Genomic DNA, 20,806 nt, shown 5'->3' with positions numbered 1-20,806 from the left:
AAAAAAAAAAAAGAAAAAAAGAAATAATTTTATTTCTGTGTCCTTTCTATTTTTATTACATATCTCTGCTCTCCTTCTCTACCACATAAGTCATTTCACCAGGTGAGCCCAGGTTTACAACCTTGAATGAATTCTTCCACATTTTTGCCCATGCTCAAATAATCATATAGAGACATATATGCATAAACATATACAGGGACATTTTTCGATCAATATAAGATCATGCTAGGAACACTTGTATGCATCTTGCTGTTTTTACTCAACAAAACCTCACAGAAATCCCTCCAGGACAACTGGGATTGCTGTAATTATTTCTTTTTAATGCTGATCCCATAGTGAGTGTGAGGATGTACTATCTTTTAATTGTTTTGTGGAAAGAAGCAAAGCTTCTTGTGAACAGAGGTTCCCTATTATACAGAGGGCTTTCTCTGCCTACAAAGTGACTAGAATGTTACTAGGCATATGATAGGCAGGTAGCAAATACCCCTTGAATAGAGCTAATAGATGGAACTGGATACACCCTAGACTGCTTTCTCCATAGGTCAAGGTCAGGTTTATTTAAGCAAAGACCTGAGACTTTCAGATAAGCCAAAGGTGGCCATAAGGGTAGGAAATATTTGGTAATAATATGATCAAGAGATAGAATCAGATGGCTTATCAACACTATTAAGATAATCAGTCCAAAGTTGGTTTCAAAGAATAGCTTTAACCAAATTATGAACTCCTTATCTTCTTTACCTTGAGAGTTAGTGGTGAGCTGGAGGGAGTGAGGCAGCGGCTATGTAGGAAGTCTCTGAGAAGATTAGGGTAAACCACAGTGGGACAGGGGGCAAGGAAGAAAACATCAGTGGTTGTTTGGGTGGTAAGCAGCTTTTGAAATGTTCCAGACTAGATGTAAATAGTGATTAATTTGTCATAGTGAGCCCCTAGCTAGCTAAGGAAGTTGTATAAGCAGCACTTTTTATTTAATGAACAAGCTACTTCCTCCCACTACATTTAGTTGGAGTACTACCCTTAAATGTTTCTAAATGATATAAGAAAATCCAAAACCTTAACCGTATATCAGAGTCCTGGGCATATTCAAAGATTAAGGTACTATACTTTTTACTATTCTCTAATAGCGCCAAAGTTGGCTATTTTCCAGACTGATGACAGAAATTAGAATTTGGATATACCTGTGTTTAGGTGTCCAAGCATCTTTTCCACCAAATCTATTCACTCTGACTCAGGGCTGGTGGAAGTTAGTATCAAATTTCTTTTTTTTTTTTCTCCAGGAAGACAACAGAGAGTCACAACAGCCAAATGACTTTAAATCTGTTAGTTCTGGTCAGTTATGACTTGAAAGCTTAATTCTTTTTATTATTTATCACTCATTAAATACTTTGGCTCTCCTTTATTAAATGTTAAATCATTGAAAGTGGTCAAGTTCTTGCTATTTCTTTAAAATGGCAAAGTGTAAGGGAAAAGAGAAAGTGGCCCATTTCCTTGTTAATGTGGCATTCAAACAGAACACAGCGCGCTCAACAGACAGGTCAACTGGCTGCTGTACAATTATTCATAACGCAAGAGCCACAATTAGGGAGAAAATGTCTCCTTATAGCACCACTGAGGCTTCAAGGCAGGAATCCCCTTCTCCAGAAGGGCATGGTTGGCATGTGCTTTGAAAATGCTTAAATATGCTCCTGCTCCCTTCTGTCATCCAGTGACAGGGCTGATGTGTTGTCAAGCATGGTGCTGCCATAGCAAGAGCCCACGGGCTTTCCAAGGGACCTCACTTGCCACAGTCACTGCCCGTGTTGACGTTTTCTCTCCATCTCTACCAATACTGTTTGAAGCCATGTTCATTAGATGGTTACTGGAGAAGCCTGAACACTTCAGGATAAGGGACCATGAAACTAAACAAAGTTCTGCACTTAAGCCACATTTCAGGAATCTTGTTGACGGTGAATCTGAACTTCTTTTTTCTCTATTTTCAAAAGCAATATGTATTTTGCGACATTAGAAGTCCGGCTTTTCTTCCAGTTCAACCAATGAGAGTCATCTTTAGCTCCACAAGATGACAAACTCCGTGAGAGTACGCCGATGATGTGGCTTGTCACTACTGCAGCCCCAGCACCTTGTAGAGTGGATGGTATCCGGTAGGCACTCAGTATTTGCTAACTAAATGAATGGAGCGCTATCACTAAGCATGTCTGATTGCTGATAGGTATTTTACACACAGAAGGAAGTTAGCATCTGCTGTGCAAAATGAGACAATACAATGAGGACAAATTAAAATTTTTCCTCTTACCTTATCTCTACTGCTTCGAATTAGCTGAATTCTAGGGCATTTTTTCGGTCCAGACAAAATATCCAGCCAGTTTTCTAAGTTCCCTGAATGTACACAATCTCCTTGAAAGGTGCACCTAAAAAAAAGGCAACAAAACAGCGACCCCACACATGAGTTAGTTGAAACTTTCTTTGACTTGGCTTCAGTACAGAATGCCAGGCTTTGTACAGTGGATTATTGATTTGAGCGAGAATAGGAACATGATACTAAAACTATGAAAAGCAACAAGAAAATAGCAGAGCGTTTTTTTCCATCATGTCTAGGAGCAGAGAACAAATGTAGACAACATGTTGAACTTTGACTCCCGAGCCATCTCTCAAGCTGACACCGCCAAATATATCCAAAACACATCCTCTCATGGATTCTGAAATAAGGAGCTCCCTTTTAGAAAAACCTAGCAAAGAACAGCTCAGTTCACATATTGTGTAAATTTTAGGTTTGCTATTCATTCCCAGAATATCAATCTATTGTGTAACTTGATTTTGTTAAAAAAAATAATAATAAAGCTACTATTTTGTGCTTTGCAGTACGATAATTAAATAGAAATATTTCAAGGGCAGAGTCTGCCTAAGAGTTTGATAAGACATTCCATAACCATCTGCTACATAATATTTATTTAGACACATACAAATTATATCAAAAGATATGCACGAGACATTTTTCTAGGGCCATTTTCCCAAGTCAGATGACCCAGATCAGTCCTAAGCTGCGGCCAGGGCCAAGTACTTGGATAAAGAGATGCTCAGAAGCTGAGTGGTGAGATCACTGGTTTGCTTAATGTGTCAGTTACTCTAACTTGGGAACCCTTGTCAGAACTCTAACTTGGGTCACACTAACTTGGGAACCCTTGCCTCACCAGATGGGCCACCAATCCAGCAAGAACAACAACACCAACAGCCATGTCATTGTCAAATGGTGTTGGACTCCTTAGATATTCCATTGAATAGTGTCAAGGAAAGCACAAAATATTTCTAGTACTACACCACCTCAAGGCTAAAGATTAAAATGCAGGGGTGGTAAACCAGTGATGGTGAATTTGAAAAGAAACTGAAAACACTTGGAACATAGGATGAAAAGCAACCAAATGATGACCACATTCAGCTATGACGAATCCCCAAGGGGATCCGAGTGGAATGAAGAATGAATGGGACCAATTAGTGTATTTGGCTTCCTGAAGGTTTTATTCCTTCTCTTTCCTCGACTCTCTCTCTTTCTCTTTTAATTCTTAAGAATTTAGGCCTCATGGCTTCATCTTTGAGCTCTGTGTTAATTTGAATATGGCAAAAATAGAACAGGAAGTCAGTGAGTTTCACTAAACGTCATCCCCAAGCACAATACCTTTAACATGTCACCGGCTTCTGACATTTGGGGAATCCTGCTCCCAATGAGCACATCTGTGTCCCACCTCCCACTACATCTGTGTCAGTTTCTTCTCCAACATTATAACCATGGGGATTTTCATCAGCAATTCTCCAAAGTCATAAATTTATCTGACCCTTGATGGCTAGCTCGTCCGTCACGGACATTAAGTTCAAATTAAACCGCCTCTCAATGTCAGAGAGAGTTTGCAATGGAGAGAAAAGCACTGCTGGATTGAAAAGCAGAGAATGACGAAGCTGGTTCTTTCTTTTGTATCTGAAATAGATCATGACTGTCAAAAACTCCCTGCCTCTCATGGGCACTCTGGTGTGTGTAAGGCACTCCCTCTGCCTATAAGAAAAAAAAAATAAGCCAATTCTGAAGATACTGGAGTACAAATATTTTCGTTGGCTCTTAATGCTGCCTGGGAGTCAAAGCCTAAGACTGCCAAAAAAACAAGTGTAAAATATTTCATACAAATAGTGCTACAATTTGCCAATTTGTAGGCAGAAAACAGTAGTGCCATTGAGTTATCACTCCCTTTTCTGAACTCCTATAGCATTTCTTGTCGGAATCACATATTTTGGTATTTAATCATATGCTGCCTTGAATTACAACTTAACTGTTTCATAAGTCTATCTCAGTTCTCCCCAAGTAAGCTCTAAGCTCCTCAAAGAAGGAAGAAGGTCTTTAATATTTCTTTAGCAAATCCCTCAGTGTCTGGCAGCATGATATGCAAATACTACGGTTTCAATAAATATTTTTGAATGAAAGGATGAAATATGAAATCTCTATAGGTCTTTTCCATTGCTGATTTTTCTCTCTGGAGTTTTGATTCATGTCTGACTCCTTATGCCAAAGAGACTATTTTTAAAATTAAGCTAAAAGTTTCAATCTGGAGACCAAATTAGGGGGTGAGGTGTTCATTGTAATTTTTGGAAAAAAAAAAAAAAAGAGAGAAAAGAAAATATATAACGAAACTTTCATTTTTTTTTTAAATTCTGTATAAGGTAAAAACAAAATCTAACCATGTTAAGCAACTAAACATAAATTCCTTTTTTTTATTAAAAAAAAAAAAACAACCCACCACCTCTGAACTCCTATTCCTTGCCTCTCACCAGTAAAAATAAAAAATGAAAAAATAAAAAGCAAACGATGACACCAAGTATGCCTAACCAGATGGCCAGCCAACAACAGTATCTTATTACTTCTCAAATATTGCAGATTATAAAATCTTCATGACAGCCTATTACTCATATATTCTCATTTCTTACAGAGTAGATCTTATAGCTCCCATATTTTAGTAAACAAAGCTAGTTACTCTGAAATAATTCCTTTTGAAAGCTATCACTCTAATTCCTGCGTATCAACAAGAGTAATGGTCAAGTGCATAAACACTTGAGCCACGGCCCTAATTAAATTAAAATCTCATTGTCACACAGGACTCTTAGTGAGGCTGATTCTTCAGTGATACACTCTCAGATAGGCTGATTTCTTAATGGCTTCATTTCAATTTCTTCAGGCCAAAAATGGGAGGAAAATTGGATTTGGATAAGAATTCTGGAGAAACCGGTAGAGATATGTTTGCTTTCTTGACTTCATATTACTTTTTCTCCATTTTCTATGAAGCATCTATCCCAAAGTCCTCAGACTCCCAGTCAGTATTTTATTGTTCTCGTCCTTGTTTCCAGTTGGAGCTAATGCGTGCATGCTAAAGCCCGCAGCAGGCAGACACACGCCTACTTGCAAATTAGAAAACAGAACCTGCCCAAATGCAAAGAAAAGACTGCCTGAGGAAAAAAAAAATCCCCCAAACCAAAAAGATAATTTTAAAAGCCTTCCCTTATGCAAAAAAACACAGTATGTAGCAACAGTTCAGTCAATGAAACTATTTAAGAAGGCTGTTCTTGTTAGTTTGCTATAAAATCTGCCGTAGAGCTTAATGTATTCAAGATAACACTAGAGTTTCATATTGCTGTTCAACTATGTACGTACGTGACCGCCCCCTCCCTCACCCCCAACAGATTAAAAAAAAAAGCTCCAACCCTACTCCTGCCCCAAGTCATAAACAGGAAGGTCCCAGACACTTGTTTCTAAGTTCACTGTTTGAAACTGAGAAAGTCTTTCTATACAGTGGGTTTGCTTCCTGGGTTCATAGAAGTATGTGTAACGCATAGTATCCCTGAATAATTACCTCACCACACACTGGCATGGAAGGAACATTACTCTGTGCCAGGCCCTGTTGGGAGTGTTGAGTTAGTTCTCACAACAACCTCCCTCTACTCGGATGAAACAGAAGCTCAGAGAAGCACAGTAACATACCAAGGCCACACAGCCGCTATGTGGCAGAAGTCTGATTTCAGAGTCCACAAAGTTGATCACCTGGTTGCATGCCTTCCTGTAGATCCTAACCACCACTTAATAAAGGACATTCGTAGTTCCTCCTAGCTTCCTGGGACCTCAACCAGTGGTTGGAGGGTGGGACTGGGACAGGATGAGGACACAGGCACGGGGACCCCAGGAACAGAGAAAAGAGAAGGTAAGGCAGAGACTGCAGGATGAAGAGGATAGCAAGGATTTGGCGAAAACACAGAAGTGGGGATGCTGAGAGGTCTCGAATTTTCCTCTATCACTAGCTGTGAAATACAACACAACCACACAACTTGGGAGAGGTTAAAATTCCAGGCGGCCCTGGACTTAGAAATCTATTCTACTCCCCAAAAAAGTTTCTTGCAAACCATCTGTTTCTAATATAAAATGCATTCCCTCTCATAGAAATAATGTTATAAACAGTGATTAGGTTTCCAGGTTAGCCCACAAAACCTACTTATCCATAATGTAACTTTACTACTATATATTTGCAATAAAGAATAGCAGAAAACAACGAGATTGCAGCCATTTGCATTATACAGCAGTTTTCTTCTTTACTTATTTGTGTTTCTGCTCAGCTGGTAGTCTGGGAACAATGCCCAGCTGGATCGACTTTTAAATTTATTACTACTGTATTGTATTTATACAGCATTTCTATTTTTTTTTAAATGGGCATGGCTTAAATTATTAATTGCTTTCATGCCAACATAAAAAACAGGAAGGCCCACCTCTGAAAAGGAGCTGAAGTTTCCAAGCAGGTGAAATACCCACAGGCTGGGCTGGGCCAGGGGACCTTGAGAAGCTGACTTTATGAGGCTAGAATCTTGCAGTAAAAATTTACCACTTACTCAACCTTGAAATAGAAACTCTGAACGCAGAAATGTAACTGCTACTTCCTGCCACTCAAATTTCATCAGCATCCTCTAATCTAATTGTTCACCAAGAGCAGACAGTCCCTGAAGTAATCCGATAACTACACATCAGGTAAGTGGCCTGAATATGGGGGTTAGTGTGAACTGTTCCAAAGATTTTTACATTGATATAATATCAGAAAACTTTTAACAAGGAAACAATCCAGCTTCTCTCTCTCCCAGGAAGCAGGAGACAGCATCCATGCTGGGGGAGGGCTTTGCTATAAGAGCATGTCAAGGTCTTTTGCTAAGTGATCTGAAACAGATGTCTGCATTTTTTAGGAAAGGCACAGAGCCCAGTGTAGGGGCCAGGTGGTCTCCAGAATCGGGAGATGTTCATTACAATTGCCAGTCCACGAAATGAAGGAACCAAAGTCTACTGAATAGAAGAGAATAGAAAATCTGTAACAAACTGAACTCCAAATGAAAGGCCTCCAGAGTCTTTAAGAGGGGAATGCCAAAACACAAGACCAAAATAACTTGCTTGAAAAGCTGAAAAACTGGATCTTCATCACTGGAGCTGAAAGTCAATCTACATGATAAAATATGCTAATAACAGAGACAATTTAGGAGATTTTTTTTAAAGCAATAACATCTAACATGCCAGGCAATGTCTTTTCACATGATTTGACTGATTTATTATTCACAACAAACCTCGAAGTAGCTGCAATAATTGTCCCTGTTTCACAGATGTGGGAAACTGAGGCATAGATGGTTCCATATTGCTTTCCTAAGGTCACAGAGACAGTAAGCAGAGGAGCTGACATACTAAGTCACGCAGTATAGCCTCAAAGCCTGTGGTCTCATCAGCTACCTATATTGCCTCTCAGAATAGCTAATAGTGACTGAGCCCATCTGTCTTAGTCTGTTTTGTGTTGCTATAATAGAATACCACAGCCTGGGTAATTTATAAAGAAAGACATTTATTTTTTACAGTTCTGGAGGCTGGAGAGTCCAAGTTTGAGGGGCCTGCATCTGGCAAGGGCCTTATTGCTGCATCTTCCACCATGGTGGGAGGTGAAAAAGCAAGAGAGGGCACGTGCCCATGAACGAGAGAAAGAGACTGAATTTGCAGCCTGAAGCCCTTCTATAATCGGCATTCTTCCATTCACAAAGGCAGAACCTTCACAACCTAAACACCTCTCATTAGGTCCCACCTTTCAACAGAGTTCCACTGGGGATTCAATTCCCAACACATGCTTTTCAGGTGACATTTTCAAACCATAGCACCTTCCTAATCCCCATAGGCCAGGCACTTTTTCTGGGGATTTCTGGAAATTAGTGTGGGAAGTAGAGAAGTTCATTTTTAAAGTTTCCTTTCTTGTTAAAGAATAAGTGTGCTAATAACTTTGTTAAGCCCTATCCTATGTAGCTGTTAGACATGCCATGCTTACAGGCACGTAGTACACTCTATGTCCTTGTACTTTAACCAAGACATCTGTGCTGGACATGCTCACAGGCATGTGACAGCTCTCCATTGCTTTTACCTGTTAGGAAAAGTTTTCAGTTGTTAGCCAATCAGGTTTTAGTTTAGATTGTGAGGTCTAGCTCCAGCCAACAGCGATCAGATACAGCAGTAAGGACAACCCCAAATGCGTAAGAAATAAATGTGTGTGTATTCCTTTGTTCTTTGCACTTTCGTGGCATGATGGCTACTGGAAGTACCCTTTCTGTGGTCCAGGAAGTAAAACTTGCATTGCTGAAAGACCTTTTGTCTGAGTGCTAATTTTTCTTTGCAGCACCGAGCACCTATTTCCAACAACTAGTAATCCTCACAACCAGCCCATGAAGCAGGTGTTATCGTTACCATCTCCGCGTCAGAGGTTGAGAAACGGAGGTGCAGAGAGGTAGATGACATGGTGTCTGGTACTGGCATCTTTTACTACTACACCAAAATTGCTCAAAAATGTTAAAGGCTTCCAGGGTAGTGACATCACAAATGCCAACATCATAGTACGTAGATTCTCCCAAGACATGGCCATATAGGAAAATATAAGTTTTACTCCATTTCTCAGCATTTTTCAAACTGTGTTCCTGGAGCTGTTCTGGGTGTTAATATTAAAGTAGGGTTCTATTGCCAAGAAGCTTGGGAAACACTAGTTAAATCAAATGAAACAAGTCTGTCTGCTGCAGGACTTCTCAGAGGCTTGAAGATGCCACTGTGCTTTGTAACTTCCCCAGACAAGAATGAATGATGTACTGTCTTCCAGCTTTTTTGTTGAAGGATGTTCCGAGGGATGAGAAATTCTAGTCATACACATTAGGAATCACTACCCGGCCTTGTTTAATGAGTAATAATCCACATGGCAGATCAAATTGAAAGCTTTGTGCCTATTTTGGCTAATTTGGGTAACTCTTGTACCCAACTGATCATGGCCTATTAATTCTTTTATTTTTTTTTAGACAGATAAAGTAAACTTTTTATTTTAAGATGAATGCAGATTCACATGGCCTATTAATTCTAAGCATTCTCTACAACCCATGCTTACCCCTCATCTCTCACCTGGGTTCCTGCAGCAGCCAAATGAGGTCTCCCCATTCCCACTTCCTGTTCGTCTTGTCAACCTCCACACCAACATGTGGGTTACTCTTATGCACAGAGCTGATGATGTCACTCCCTGCTTAAAAATCTCTCATGACACCCTTTCTCCCATACCAGACTCTCCTGTCTACATGCCTTTCATCACCTGGAGCCTGCAACACGTTTCCATGCTCATCTCTGACCCCGACACTGTGATCTAGCCCCTGCCTTCCTCTCCGAACTCATGCCTAGGTAAGTTTGGTTGATGAGTCCGTCCCTGTATCTAGTCTACAAGCTCCTAAAATATACACATCCCTGTTATCTATTCCACAGCGCCTCGTGGAGAGCAGGCATCTGATAAACACATGCAGGGCAAACAGGCCAGGCCCTCCTGAGTGTGTGCTGTTCTCATTGCCCTGGATGCCCTCAGGCCTGACACACTTGGTGAAATCACATTCCTTGTTCAAGGGCTATTCCAACATCCTCCTCTACGATGTTTGCTCAGACTCCAGGCAAAGCAGTCACTCCCTCCTCTGTGTCCCCATGACATTTACACATGCTCCTAGTCTATACAGCATACTGCATTATTTGCTGATTGTCTGTCTCTCCAATTAGACTGTATATCCCCCAAAGGAAAAGGTGCCATCTTGGCACCCTCAGGGCCTAAGACCACACCTGGCATTCATTCTAGAAATGTTAACGAGAGCCCATCAGATGACAAACACTCCCCTGGCACTGTGGACACTTCAATAGATAAGCCAGTTAAGTTTCTTTTCTTATTGAGCTTACAGTCCAGAGAGGCACACAGAGAAAAACCAAATAAACAGACAATCATTTAAAATAATTTCAAATTGAGGTATGTCTTCTGCGAAACCAAAGATATAGTAGAAAGGAACCTACTTTCGACAGGCTAGTCAAGAAAGATGGCATTTCAGCTCAGCATTCAAGGGTGAGAACCATGTAGTCAGGTCAAGAGTAGTGGGAAGAGGCCCGGTACTGGTGGCTCATGCCTGTAATCCCAGCACTTTGGGAGGCCAGATCACCTGAGGCCAGTAGTTTAAAGACCATCCTGGCCGACCTGGTGAAACCTGGTGAAATACAGAAAGTTAGCTGGGCAAGGTGGTGCACGCCTGTAATTCCAGCTACTCGGGAGGCTGAGACACAAGAATTGCTTGAATCGGAGGCAGAGCTTGCACTGAGCTGAGATCATGCGACTACATTCCAGCCTGGGTGATGGAGCAAGACTGTCTCACACACACATACAAAAAAATAGTGGGAAAAGCATTCCACGCAGAAGGAACAGCATGTGCAAAGTATCTGAGTGTACTTAAAGCGTGGTCTCTGCAAGGAACTGATGGAATAGACCAGCTTGGCTAGAACTTAGCGAAGAAAGGCGGATAGTGGTTGTACCATTTGCAAGCCAGTGACCTCAAGCAAGCCATGTGCCCTCTCTGTGTCACAGGCTCTCCATTTGCAGAAATGCAAATAATAGTTTTCACCTGATGAAGCTGGGAGAAAAATGTACATCTGCTCTAAGAGTTTACAATAATGTCTCAATAAATGTTAGTTATTATTATATGGGCAAATGGAACAGAGAGTTTAGGCAAAAACTTGGATGACATAAGCCAAAGACAAATGTGGTGATGAGAAAGGGATCTGGGCAATGAAGTTGACCAGAGGACCTCTGGCACTGCTCACACACAGCTCAACGCCCAACATGCCCTTTCTACATAAGGAGGCAGGCACAGTTCGAGGCTTCTTGGAAGATTCTTAATCACAACTCTCTTTCCTCCCAAATGCGAAAGGGTTCTCTGGAGTCCTTTCAGGCCTTGAGTACCAGCTATGAGAGCATTTTGCAAGGTGTACTGAAATTATTCCCACACTCACCTGGGAGCTTCTCCAGGGCAGACCCTCATTCATCTTTGTTTCCCCCAGGGCCTAGTACAGGACCTGGCCCATGACTGCGATTCAACAAAAGGTGGCTGAATTGGATTAAGAAGGACATTTTAAATGGACTAAATTCTGGTCTATGTTTCAGTGATACTGGCAGAAATCGTTTCATTGATTTTTGTTCACTAGGTTGGCCTGTTCACTGGCGTGGTGGAAAACCAGCCTTTGTCTTGAAACTGAGCTATTTAGCACACATAAAACACATTTGCAGACTGAAAAACTCACACAAAAGGGGTTTGTGGCCTTTGTCCCATGGGGTTCTTTTGTGGATGATGAGGGTAATAAAAGTTGGTGTTTTATATTTTCAAATGCAAACCTTGAACTGATAATTTAGGGGAGCCATTAAAAAAAAATAGCAACATGGAAACGGGAAAATACCAACGCCTCTTGAGTCAGGTCTAGGTTCAAAGTTGTGCTCCCACATACTCCCTGTGTAACTGGGGACACATTCCTTAGCCTCTGTGGGCCTCAGTTTCCCCACCACTAAACAGACGGCAATTATATTAAAACCCGATCCTCCTGAAAGCAATGTCATATCCCACTTTTGGCCTATAAGAAACTGCACCCTCTAGATAGCAGAATAAAAGCATTGAAATGTTTAAAAAGTTACAAAAGCAAAAAAAAAAAAAAAAAAAAAAAAAAACAAAAGACTGGCAGGAAGTCTTCGAGTGAAGATCTGAACTTTGTATTTGGATACAGAGGAGATGCTGGGAACAGGACAAATACTAGGTTACAAAGACAAGTGAAACATTTGAGGAATATTTAAAGGCCAATCAATACATTCTTATGAAAGTGCATGCTGCCTGAGATAAGGTCATTTCAGACAAAATCTATTCCATTACAACATATATTTACTAAAAGAGATGTTCTTAGTGGTGCTTGTTGGAAGTCAGAGAGCATCCATTAAACCATTAAAGAGACAGTGCAGGTAAGGAGGGTGGAGGCTGAGGTCCGAGAACCTCAATCACCAGCTTCACTAAAAGAAAAACAAACCCTGGCTTCTAAGCACGTGAGCACTCTCTCAGTGCCAACCATTGCCAAATGTCTGGGACACCAAGGTGGAGAGGTGCCCCTTCACACTGTTATCCCCTCTTCGTCTTCTGCTTTGAAAGAAGTTGGACTCATAGCTCCCCTCACAGCGGAAGAAGGAGGTGGAGAACCCATGGGAGACAGGTTGACTCCCAGACACCTTCTGGCGTTAGAAAGCCCCCCAAATCCCTTCCAGAATTCGCAGTAACCCAGATGCATGGATTCAGCCTATGCCCCGGTAATTCAGTAATTCCCCGAGGCCCAAAGAACATATTCCTCTCCGCTCCCCAGCGCTTCCACCCCACGGATAGTTGTCCTACTTGCTTCTACATAATTAGTCGGCACAATGGGGTCCTCACAAGAGAAGGAGGGGCCGTCCCCAGTCCCATTATTGTCATTATCGCTGTCATTAGAGCCGCACTGGACCATAAAGTGTCACCACACAGACTTCAAGCTTAAGATCTGCACAAGGACACATCCCGGATTGGAAGGAAAGGAGGAAGGTTCTTCTGTCTCACTCAATAGTGCAATAGCCTATGAAGGGGGATAGCCCCAAAACTGAATGTACCCCTTTGCGTCCTGGCTCAGAGGCCCCTTCTCATTGAGGCCTTCCAGGGCCCCCTGTTTAAATTTAGCCCCCCCAACCCCTGCCTCCAACCAGCACTCCCATTTCCTTTTTCTGCTTTATTTTTCTTCATAGCCCTGTTTACCCTGTGACATGTTCTCTCTTTCCTCATTTATTTTCACACTGTCCATCTTCCCTCGTGTCATGGGTTAAAGACTGTTCCCCCCAAATTCATGCCCATCAGAACCTCAGAATGTGACCTTATGGGGAGACAGGGTCTGCACAGATGTAATGAGTTAAGGACGTTGAGATGAAATCCTCCTGGATTTAGCGTGTCCCAGGGAATATTCTGGGAGAAAGGAGAGGGAGACTTGGACACACAGAAGAAGGCCATGTGAAGACCAAGGCAGAGATGGTTATCCTACCCCAAGCCAAGAAACACCGGGAGCCACCCGGAGCTGGGAGAGGTGAGGAAGGACCTGCCCCTGCAGCCTCGGAAGGAGCCTGGCTCTGCTGGCACCTTCATTTCAGACTTTTGGCCTCCAGAACTGGGAGAGGACACATTTGTGTCAGTAGTAATTTGTTACAGCAGCCTTGGGAAACTAAAACACCTCACTAGAGGAAGCTCCATGAGGGCAGGGGTTTTTATGTTTAAGTTCCATGTGCAGCGTACTGAAAGGTACATGTGCAGGACCTGCAGGTTTGTTACACAGGTAAACGTGTGCCAGGGTGGTCTCCTGCACCCATCAACCCATCACCTAGCTATTAAGCCCGCATGCATTAGCTATTTTTCCTAATGCCCTCCCTCCCCCGACCCCACCCCCCAACAGGGCCCAGTGTGTGTTGTCCCCTCCCTGTGTCCATGTGTTCTCATTGCTCAGCTTCCACCTGTAAGTGAGAACATGCGGTATTTGGTTTTCCGCTCCTGCGTTAGTTTGCTGAGGATAATGACTTTCAGCTCCAACCACGTCCTGAAAGGACATAATCTCGTTCCTTTTGATGGCTGCTCATTCCTTTTCATTCCATGGTATATATGTGCCACATTTTCTTCATCCCGTCTATCACTGATGGGTATTTGGGTTGATTCCGTGACTTTGCTATTGTGAATAGTGCTGCAATGGACATACGTGTGGAGGGGTTTTGATCTGTGTTACTCACTGCTAGTGCTTAGAATCCAGTGCTTAGGACAGTGCCTGACACATACCAGGTGCTCAATAAATACCTGTTAAATGAATGCTCGGGTTTCTAAGCTTTCAAGATGAAAGGTTTTCTAAGACTCAGGTAGGTCCTGAGTGCTGTGTCTTTCTTATGCATAGCAGTTATCACCAACGCTCCCTAATTAGGGCCATTTGCTCCAGGCTCTCCCCCGCTCCACCCACTGCCAGGAGGGATAATGACCCTTGCTTGTTTCTCTTTGTTTCACTGCAGCTGTAGAGAGCTTAGGAGTTGGAGCCAAGCCTAGAGTTGGATCCTGGTTCCACTACTTGTACAACCAGTGGTAGGCAGAATAATGGCCCCAAAGATGTCCATGTCCTAGTCCCTGGGACCTGTGACTGTGCCACCTTGCATGGTGTCTCAGTCTGTTTTGTGTTGCTATTACAGCATACTACTAACTGGGAAATTTATATCTTGAAAAAAAGGAATTTATGTTTTATAGTTCTTAGAGGCTGGGAAGTCCAGGATCAAGGGTCCTGCATTTGGTGAGGGTCTTCTTGCTGTATCATCCCACGGTGGAAGGTGGAAGGGCAAGAGAGCACAAGGTGGGGGTGGGGGGAACCACCCTTGTGATAAGTAACCCACTCCTGTGACAATGTTATTAATCCATTCATGAGGACAGAGTCCTCATGACCTAATCACCTCCGAAAGGTCCCACCTCTCAATGCTGTTGCACTGGAGATTAAGGGTCGAATACATGAACTTTGGGGGATACATTCAAAGCACAGTACACGGCAAAAGACACTCTGCAGCTGTAATTGAGGATCTTAAAATGTGGAGATTGTTTTGGATTCTCTGGGTGGGCCCAATGTAATCTGATGATGCCACACTGTTGGTTTTGAAGCCACAGGAAGGGACCATGAGCCAAGGAATGCTGGCCACTTTCAGAAGCTGGAAAAGGCAAAGAAGGGCCTCCAGAAGGAGCACGGCCCTGGCAATGCTTTGATTTCAGCCCAGTGAAATCCACTGCAGGCTTGTGACCTCCAGAACTACAAGATTACAAGTGCATATTGTTTTAAGCTGCTAAGTTTTGTTTCAGCAGCTGTGGGAAACTGTACATCAGCTAAGGCTGTTCTCTTCTCTACGAAGTGGGGACTGTAATGGTGCTTACTTCATGGGGTACCAGGAGGACTAAACGGAACATGGCACAGGACAGGCAAGGTAGTGTCCGGTGTATGATAAGCATATTCCCCCACACCCATGCACATTGTCTCCTGGCCAGGCCTGGACTCGAGGCAGGCTTCCTGTGGAAGGGGCACCGCGGCCGCCTTCTGAATGAGGAGCAGTCACGTCCACGTGGACTTTTCTACCGCACAGCCTTCCGTGGCCCTGGGTTGTCCATTTTTTGCATAGCTACAAAGAAATCCCTGAGACTGGATAATTTCTAAAGAAAAGGGGTTTAATTGACTCATGATTCTACAGCCTGTACAGGAAGCAGGGGCAGTGTCTGCTCCTGGGGAGAGCCTCAGGGAGCTTCCACTCATGGCGGAAGCAAAGGGGGAGCAGCTGTGTCACATGGCGAGAGCGGGAGCGAGAATGTGAGGGGGGAGAAGCTACACTCTCTTAAACAGCCGGATTGCCTGTGAACTCAAGAGCGAGAACTTACTCACTATTGCGAGGACAGCACCAAGCCATTCATGAGGGATCCACCCCCGTGACCTGAGCCCTCCCAGCAGGCCCCCCTCCAATACTGCAGGTCACAATTCAACATGAGATTTGGAGGAGAAAAAACATCTAAGCCACAGCAGGCCCTCTCTGCTGTATGCAGCTCACCTCTCATGATGACGAATAGACTAACTCAGGCTACTGAAGAATACGGCCATAAGTTACTGTGCACCATGATTATACCGGCCAAGTTTCAGGCCAATCATAGTGATCATGAAGGTGGGGAGGGTCCCCTTAGGGTTAATGACAGGTCTGGGGGGCTTGAGGAAGGAGTGTCACTTGGAGAAGAAACTTCAAGACAGGAGAGCTGGATGAAAAAAAGGAGCTGGGATGTGTCCACAAGCAACTCATGTAATTCTTTTTGTTTGTTACTCTGGGGTGTTGGGGACAAATGTGTTTAGCATTCAGATGGCAGCTTTCTCTCATGTGTTAAAAATACCCTTCTGTTACTCCCAACCCTTCAGAAAGTCTGATAGGAAGACTGACCACAGGGCCCTGCTGTTAGGCTGAGCAAGAAATGATCTCTTTCACAGTCGCATGCGTGGAACGGCCTAACAGCAGCTGAAGACCTAAAAACAGCCACCAGGGGCTGCTTGAAGGTCTTCCTATGGTCAACACGGAGGAAACATGTAGGACAATATGGAGTGAATGTTAAATTTGTACAGATAATCTGAGGCACGCACAGATACCTTATGAGCAGCAGGCCTGGGGCTTTGCCTCCAGCTGTGCGTATCTTGTGTGGGGCAGAGCACGAAGGGAAGGGAGGCTGAATGCAAGTGTGGTCTTTCCCACAGGGTCCATTTTTTGAAGAGGACCCAGCCCTGATTCCATCATGGGACTAAGACCAGAGCAGGTGAAGCCTCACGGAGGCATCAGGAGATGCACCACCTCTCCCAGGGGAGGTATGTGAAATCGGAGAAACCGCCACCAAGTAGATGTCTCAGGAAGAGATGTGATACAAACCTACTCTTTACAAAACACACCAGAAGAAGGCCGCCCAGGACGGTGGGGTGGGAGGCTGGGAGAGCCGACGTGTGGCTTATCGTGGTTCATCGTCCACACTGCCAGCGAGATAATGCTTTTAAAACACAAATGTGGCGGTGGCAGGCCTCTGCTTAAACCCTGTCATTAGTTCCCAGCACCCACTAGTAAGGTCCACGCTGAGAGCCCACCCAGCACCTCCACCCACATCCTTCCTTCTAGAGCCAGTGCACAGAACTCGATCTGCCAATCTCTCCACAGACCTCTTACTGCGCTGGTTCTTCTGCCTGAAATGCCTCCTGACCACTCCTCCTCTGGTAAGGGTCTAGTCAGGCTTCAAGGCCCAAATTTAAGGCCACCACCTCCTCGTTGAAGCCTTTCTCAACCTCGGGGACAAGAAATGACTCCCTCCTTGAGCTTACACAAATAACAGCTGACATGACTTCATTGTGTACCAGGAGCCAGGCACTGGGCCTACAATGGCATACCTTATGTGATTGAATCCTCTCAGCAAACCTCTGAGGAAAGCACTACGATTATTATCATTATTTTTGAGACAAGGTCTCGTTCTGTCACCCAGGCTGGAGTGCAGTGGTACAATCATGGCTCACTGCAGCCTCAACCTCCTGTGTTCAAATGATCCTCCCACCTCAGCCTCCAGAGTAGCTGAGGGGCCACAGACATGCACCACCACACCCAGCTAATTTTTGTATTTTTCATAGAGATGGTTTCACCATGTTGCCCAGACTGGTCTTAAACTCTTGGCCTCAAGTGGTCCACCCACCTTGGCCTCCCAAAGTGCCTGTAATCCCAGCATATTTACCATACCTGGCCAATTATTAATGCCACATTATACAGAGGAGAAGTGGCAGAGAGAAGAAAATGGCAGGTTGCACAAAGCCCAGATTTCATCCAAAGCAAAATGCATTTGGGACCTGATATGGTTTGGATCTATGTCCCCCACCAAATCTCAGGTTCAATTTTAATCCTCAGTGTTGGAGGTGGGGGCTGCTGGAAGGTGACTGGATTATGGGGGTGGACCCTTTCTGAATGGTTTAGCACCATCTCCTCAGTGCTATTTTTGTGACGGTGACTGAGTTCTCTTGAGATCTGGTTGTTTAAAACTATGTGACACCTCCCCACCTCCTTTCCTTCTACTCCAGCCACGTAAGACGTGCCCAGGCCAGGTGCGGTGGCTCATGCCTGTAATCCCAGCACTTTGGGAGGCCGAGGTGGGCAGATCACAAGGTCAGGAGTTTGAGACCAGCCTGACCAACATAGTAAAACCCCATCTCTACTAAAAAATACAAAAATTAGCCGAGCATGGTGGCATGTACCTGTAATCTCAGCTACTCAGGTGGCCGAGGTAGGAGAATAGTTTGAACCCAGGAGGCAGAGGTTGCAGTGAGCCAAGATTGCACCTTTGCACTCCAACCTGGGCAACAGAGCGAGACTCCATCTAAAAAAAAAAAAAAAAAAAAAAAAAAAAAGACATGCCCTGCTTTCCCTTTACCTTCCACCATAATTGTAAGTTTCCTGAGGCCTCCCCAGAAGCTGAGCAGATGTCAGCATCATGCTTCCTGTACAGCCAGCACAACCATGAGCTAACTAATCTCTTTTCTTTGTAAATCACCCAGTCTCAGGTATTTCATTATAGCAGTGCAAAAACAGACTAATACAGGACCTTTCCTCTGTCCTCACAGACTGCCCTGCCCATGTTGCCAGTGTGGAAGTCAGCTCCCTGCATTTCCCACACAGCCCAAACAAGCCACTCCTTCTACACTCCCTACTCAGTAACCGCCACCTCTCTCCATCTGGTCACCCCATCCAGATGCCTGCATTTCTTCCTCTATAATCTCAACACCAATTTCAGTGCAATAACTCACCCCACTGCACACTCTTGACACTCAGCCCTGGTGTCTCTCAAAAGCCCTCCCACATTTGACTCGGGCACCCATCTTTCAGGGTCTAACCTAGTGCCTAGCGCTGTGGCCGGGACACAGGAAGAATCAGGTGTACGTGTAGCTACCACTTCTTTGTTTTCTTCATGAAGACTGAGATCAAAGGAGAAAGAATACATCTTCCAGAAAAACAGTGGCCACCTTGAGATTTTATTTTTCATTTTATGGCCCTATTTTTAGTATGTCAGACTCAAAGGGGAATCCAATTAATCACTAAGCCCTGTCAATTCTATCTTCCAAATAGCTCTCTAATCCACCCACTTCCTTCCCTCACCACTACTATCACTCTAATTCAGTCCTCGATCCCTTGCTGGTTTACAGCCACCTGCTAACTGATCTGCCAGCTTTTCTCAGTCCCCTCCGGTCCACCTTGCACCCCAGAGTTCTCGTTCTAAAACACTCATCTGATCCGGTTGCACTTTTAATTAAAGCCCAGCAATGGCTCCCCAAGGTCCTTCCAACAATGTTCAAATTCTTTAATGCGGCTTGCAGAGCCTTCCCTTCATCTGCCTCTGCCTATCTTGCCACCCTCATCTCCCAACACCCGTCAGCTCTCCTGAACACCCGTCCATACTGAGTTTCAGGCCAAGCTCTCTTGGCCTTTGTATAGCCTGACCCCTCTACCAGCTTTCCCTGCCTCATTTTTACCTAGCTGATATCCTCCTACCCTTCATGTTCAGATCAGATACCCCTTCCTCCAGGAAACCTTTCTTGACCTGTTAAGTTTGGGTTAGATATTTCTTATGTGTCCCTATGAAATCCTACACTTCCCCCGTGCTAGCCTTTATGACACTTTATTCATTTGTCTCCATTACTTATTGATAGAGTGGATTATTATTCCCAATTCTTCAATCCATTCTGTACTAGAATGACACACCCACATAACCTTTTCGCCAGGTCATTTTGCAGTATCTTCCACTAGAGTAGATGGGATCTATTTTCCTACTCCACGGATGTTGGACTTGGCCATGCAGCTTGCTTTATCGATGGAATATTGGTCAGTATGATAAGAACTGCTGCTTAGAATATGTTGTATAGTTTAGCTTGGTCTCTCATGCCACTTCTATCCACCATAAGAAGAGCACGTACAGAATGAGAAACGGGAAACAGACCTGAACTCAACCTTCAGCTTGACATTGACCCCACCCTTCTTCCCATAGCTGAGAGGCTGACTCATGAGCAAGAAACATAATTATAAATAAATGTTTGCTCTTTTAGACCACTAAGTATTTGGGGGTTGTTTGTTATGCAGCATTACTAGGGCAAAAACCTAACAGATACACATTATCTATATCCCTCATTAGATTGCAAGCCCTGTATAGATCAGAACTATACCCTGAGCACTGAGCATAGGGCTTAGCACATTGTTGTGCTTAAAAAATATTTGTGACTGGATGTAGGATTGAATGAATGAATGTTGGCCACTGCTAGGTCTGCCTTCCCAGCTAGCATGCGAGTTCCTTCAAGCCAAGAATGGCACCCAATTTCTCAGTACCACCTAGCTATCTCACGCCCCACATTAGGCTCTCATTAGGTGTTCGATAAATATTTGTTGAAATTAAATAATTTTGAATTTTATGGGCTGGCTTGGGAATCAATCCTTAATTTGTGACATTGTTTCTATAGGAAAATGCATTCTGCATGCCAAACAAACTTGCAAATGAACTTTTGGAACCTCATCCGTTCATTGGTTCAGGATTGCCAGTTTTGTGGAAATCCGTAACTGAACACATGTGCCATGCTTTGCAATATGGGAGAAACTGAGAAACTGCTTCCAAACTCAAGATATTCAGCCTGCAAAAATTCACTTTCCACCCACACAGACAAATTCAGCACAGGTTGGATCTGAGGTTCCAACAATAAAATACTAGACATTTTAGAGCTCATTGTTTATCTAATTGCTTTTTATCTGCTTGTACTGGATGCCTTTTTTTTTTTTTTTTTTTTTTT

At 43.6% G+C, this 20,806-nt stretch overlaps 1 protein-coding gene across 2 annotated transcripts in view; it reads right to left on the bottom strand.

Moving 5' to 3' along the window:
* The window catches only part of PLXNC1 (plexin C1), a 158,709-nt gene that overhangs the window by 93,071 nt on the left and 44,832 nt on the right, over positions 1–20,806 (bottom strand). For both annotated transcript variants that reach the window (XM_032297975.1, XM_032297982.1), the window contains exon 5: positions 2,291–2,405. In XM_032297975.1, the coding sequence (XP_032153866.1) occupies positions 2,291–2,405 (115 nt within the window). The remainder of the gene's footprint in view (positions 1–2,290; positions 2,406–20,806) is intronic.

The sequence above is a fragment of the Sapajus apella genome, unplaced genomic scaffold, assembly GCF_009761245.1.
Source record: "Sapajus apella isolate SASKATOON/1434 unplaced genomic scaffold, GSC_monkey_1.0 scaffold2, whole genome shotgun sequence".
In the NCBI taxonomy this organism is placed as follows: domain Eukaryota; kingdom Metazoa; phylum Chordata; class Mammalia; order Primates; family Cebidae; genus Sapajus; species Sapajus apella.
This window is presented reverse-complemented; position numbering and strand designations above follow the sequence as displayed.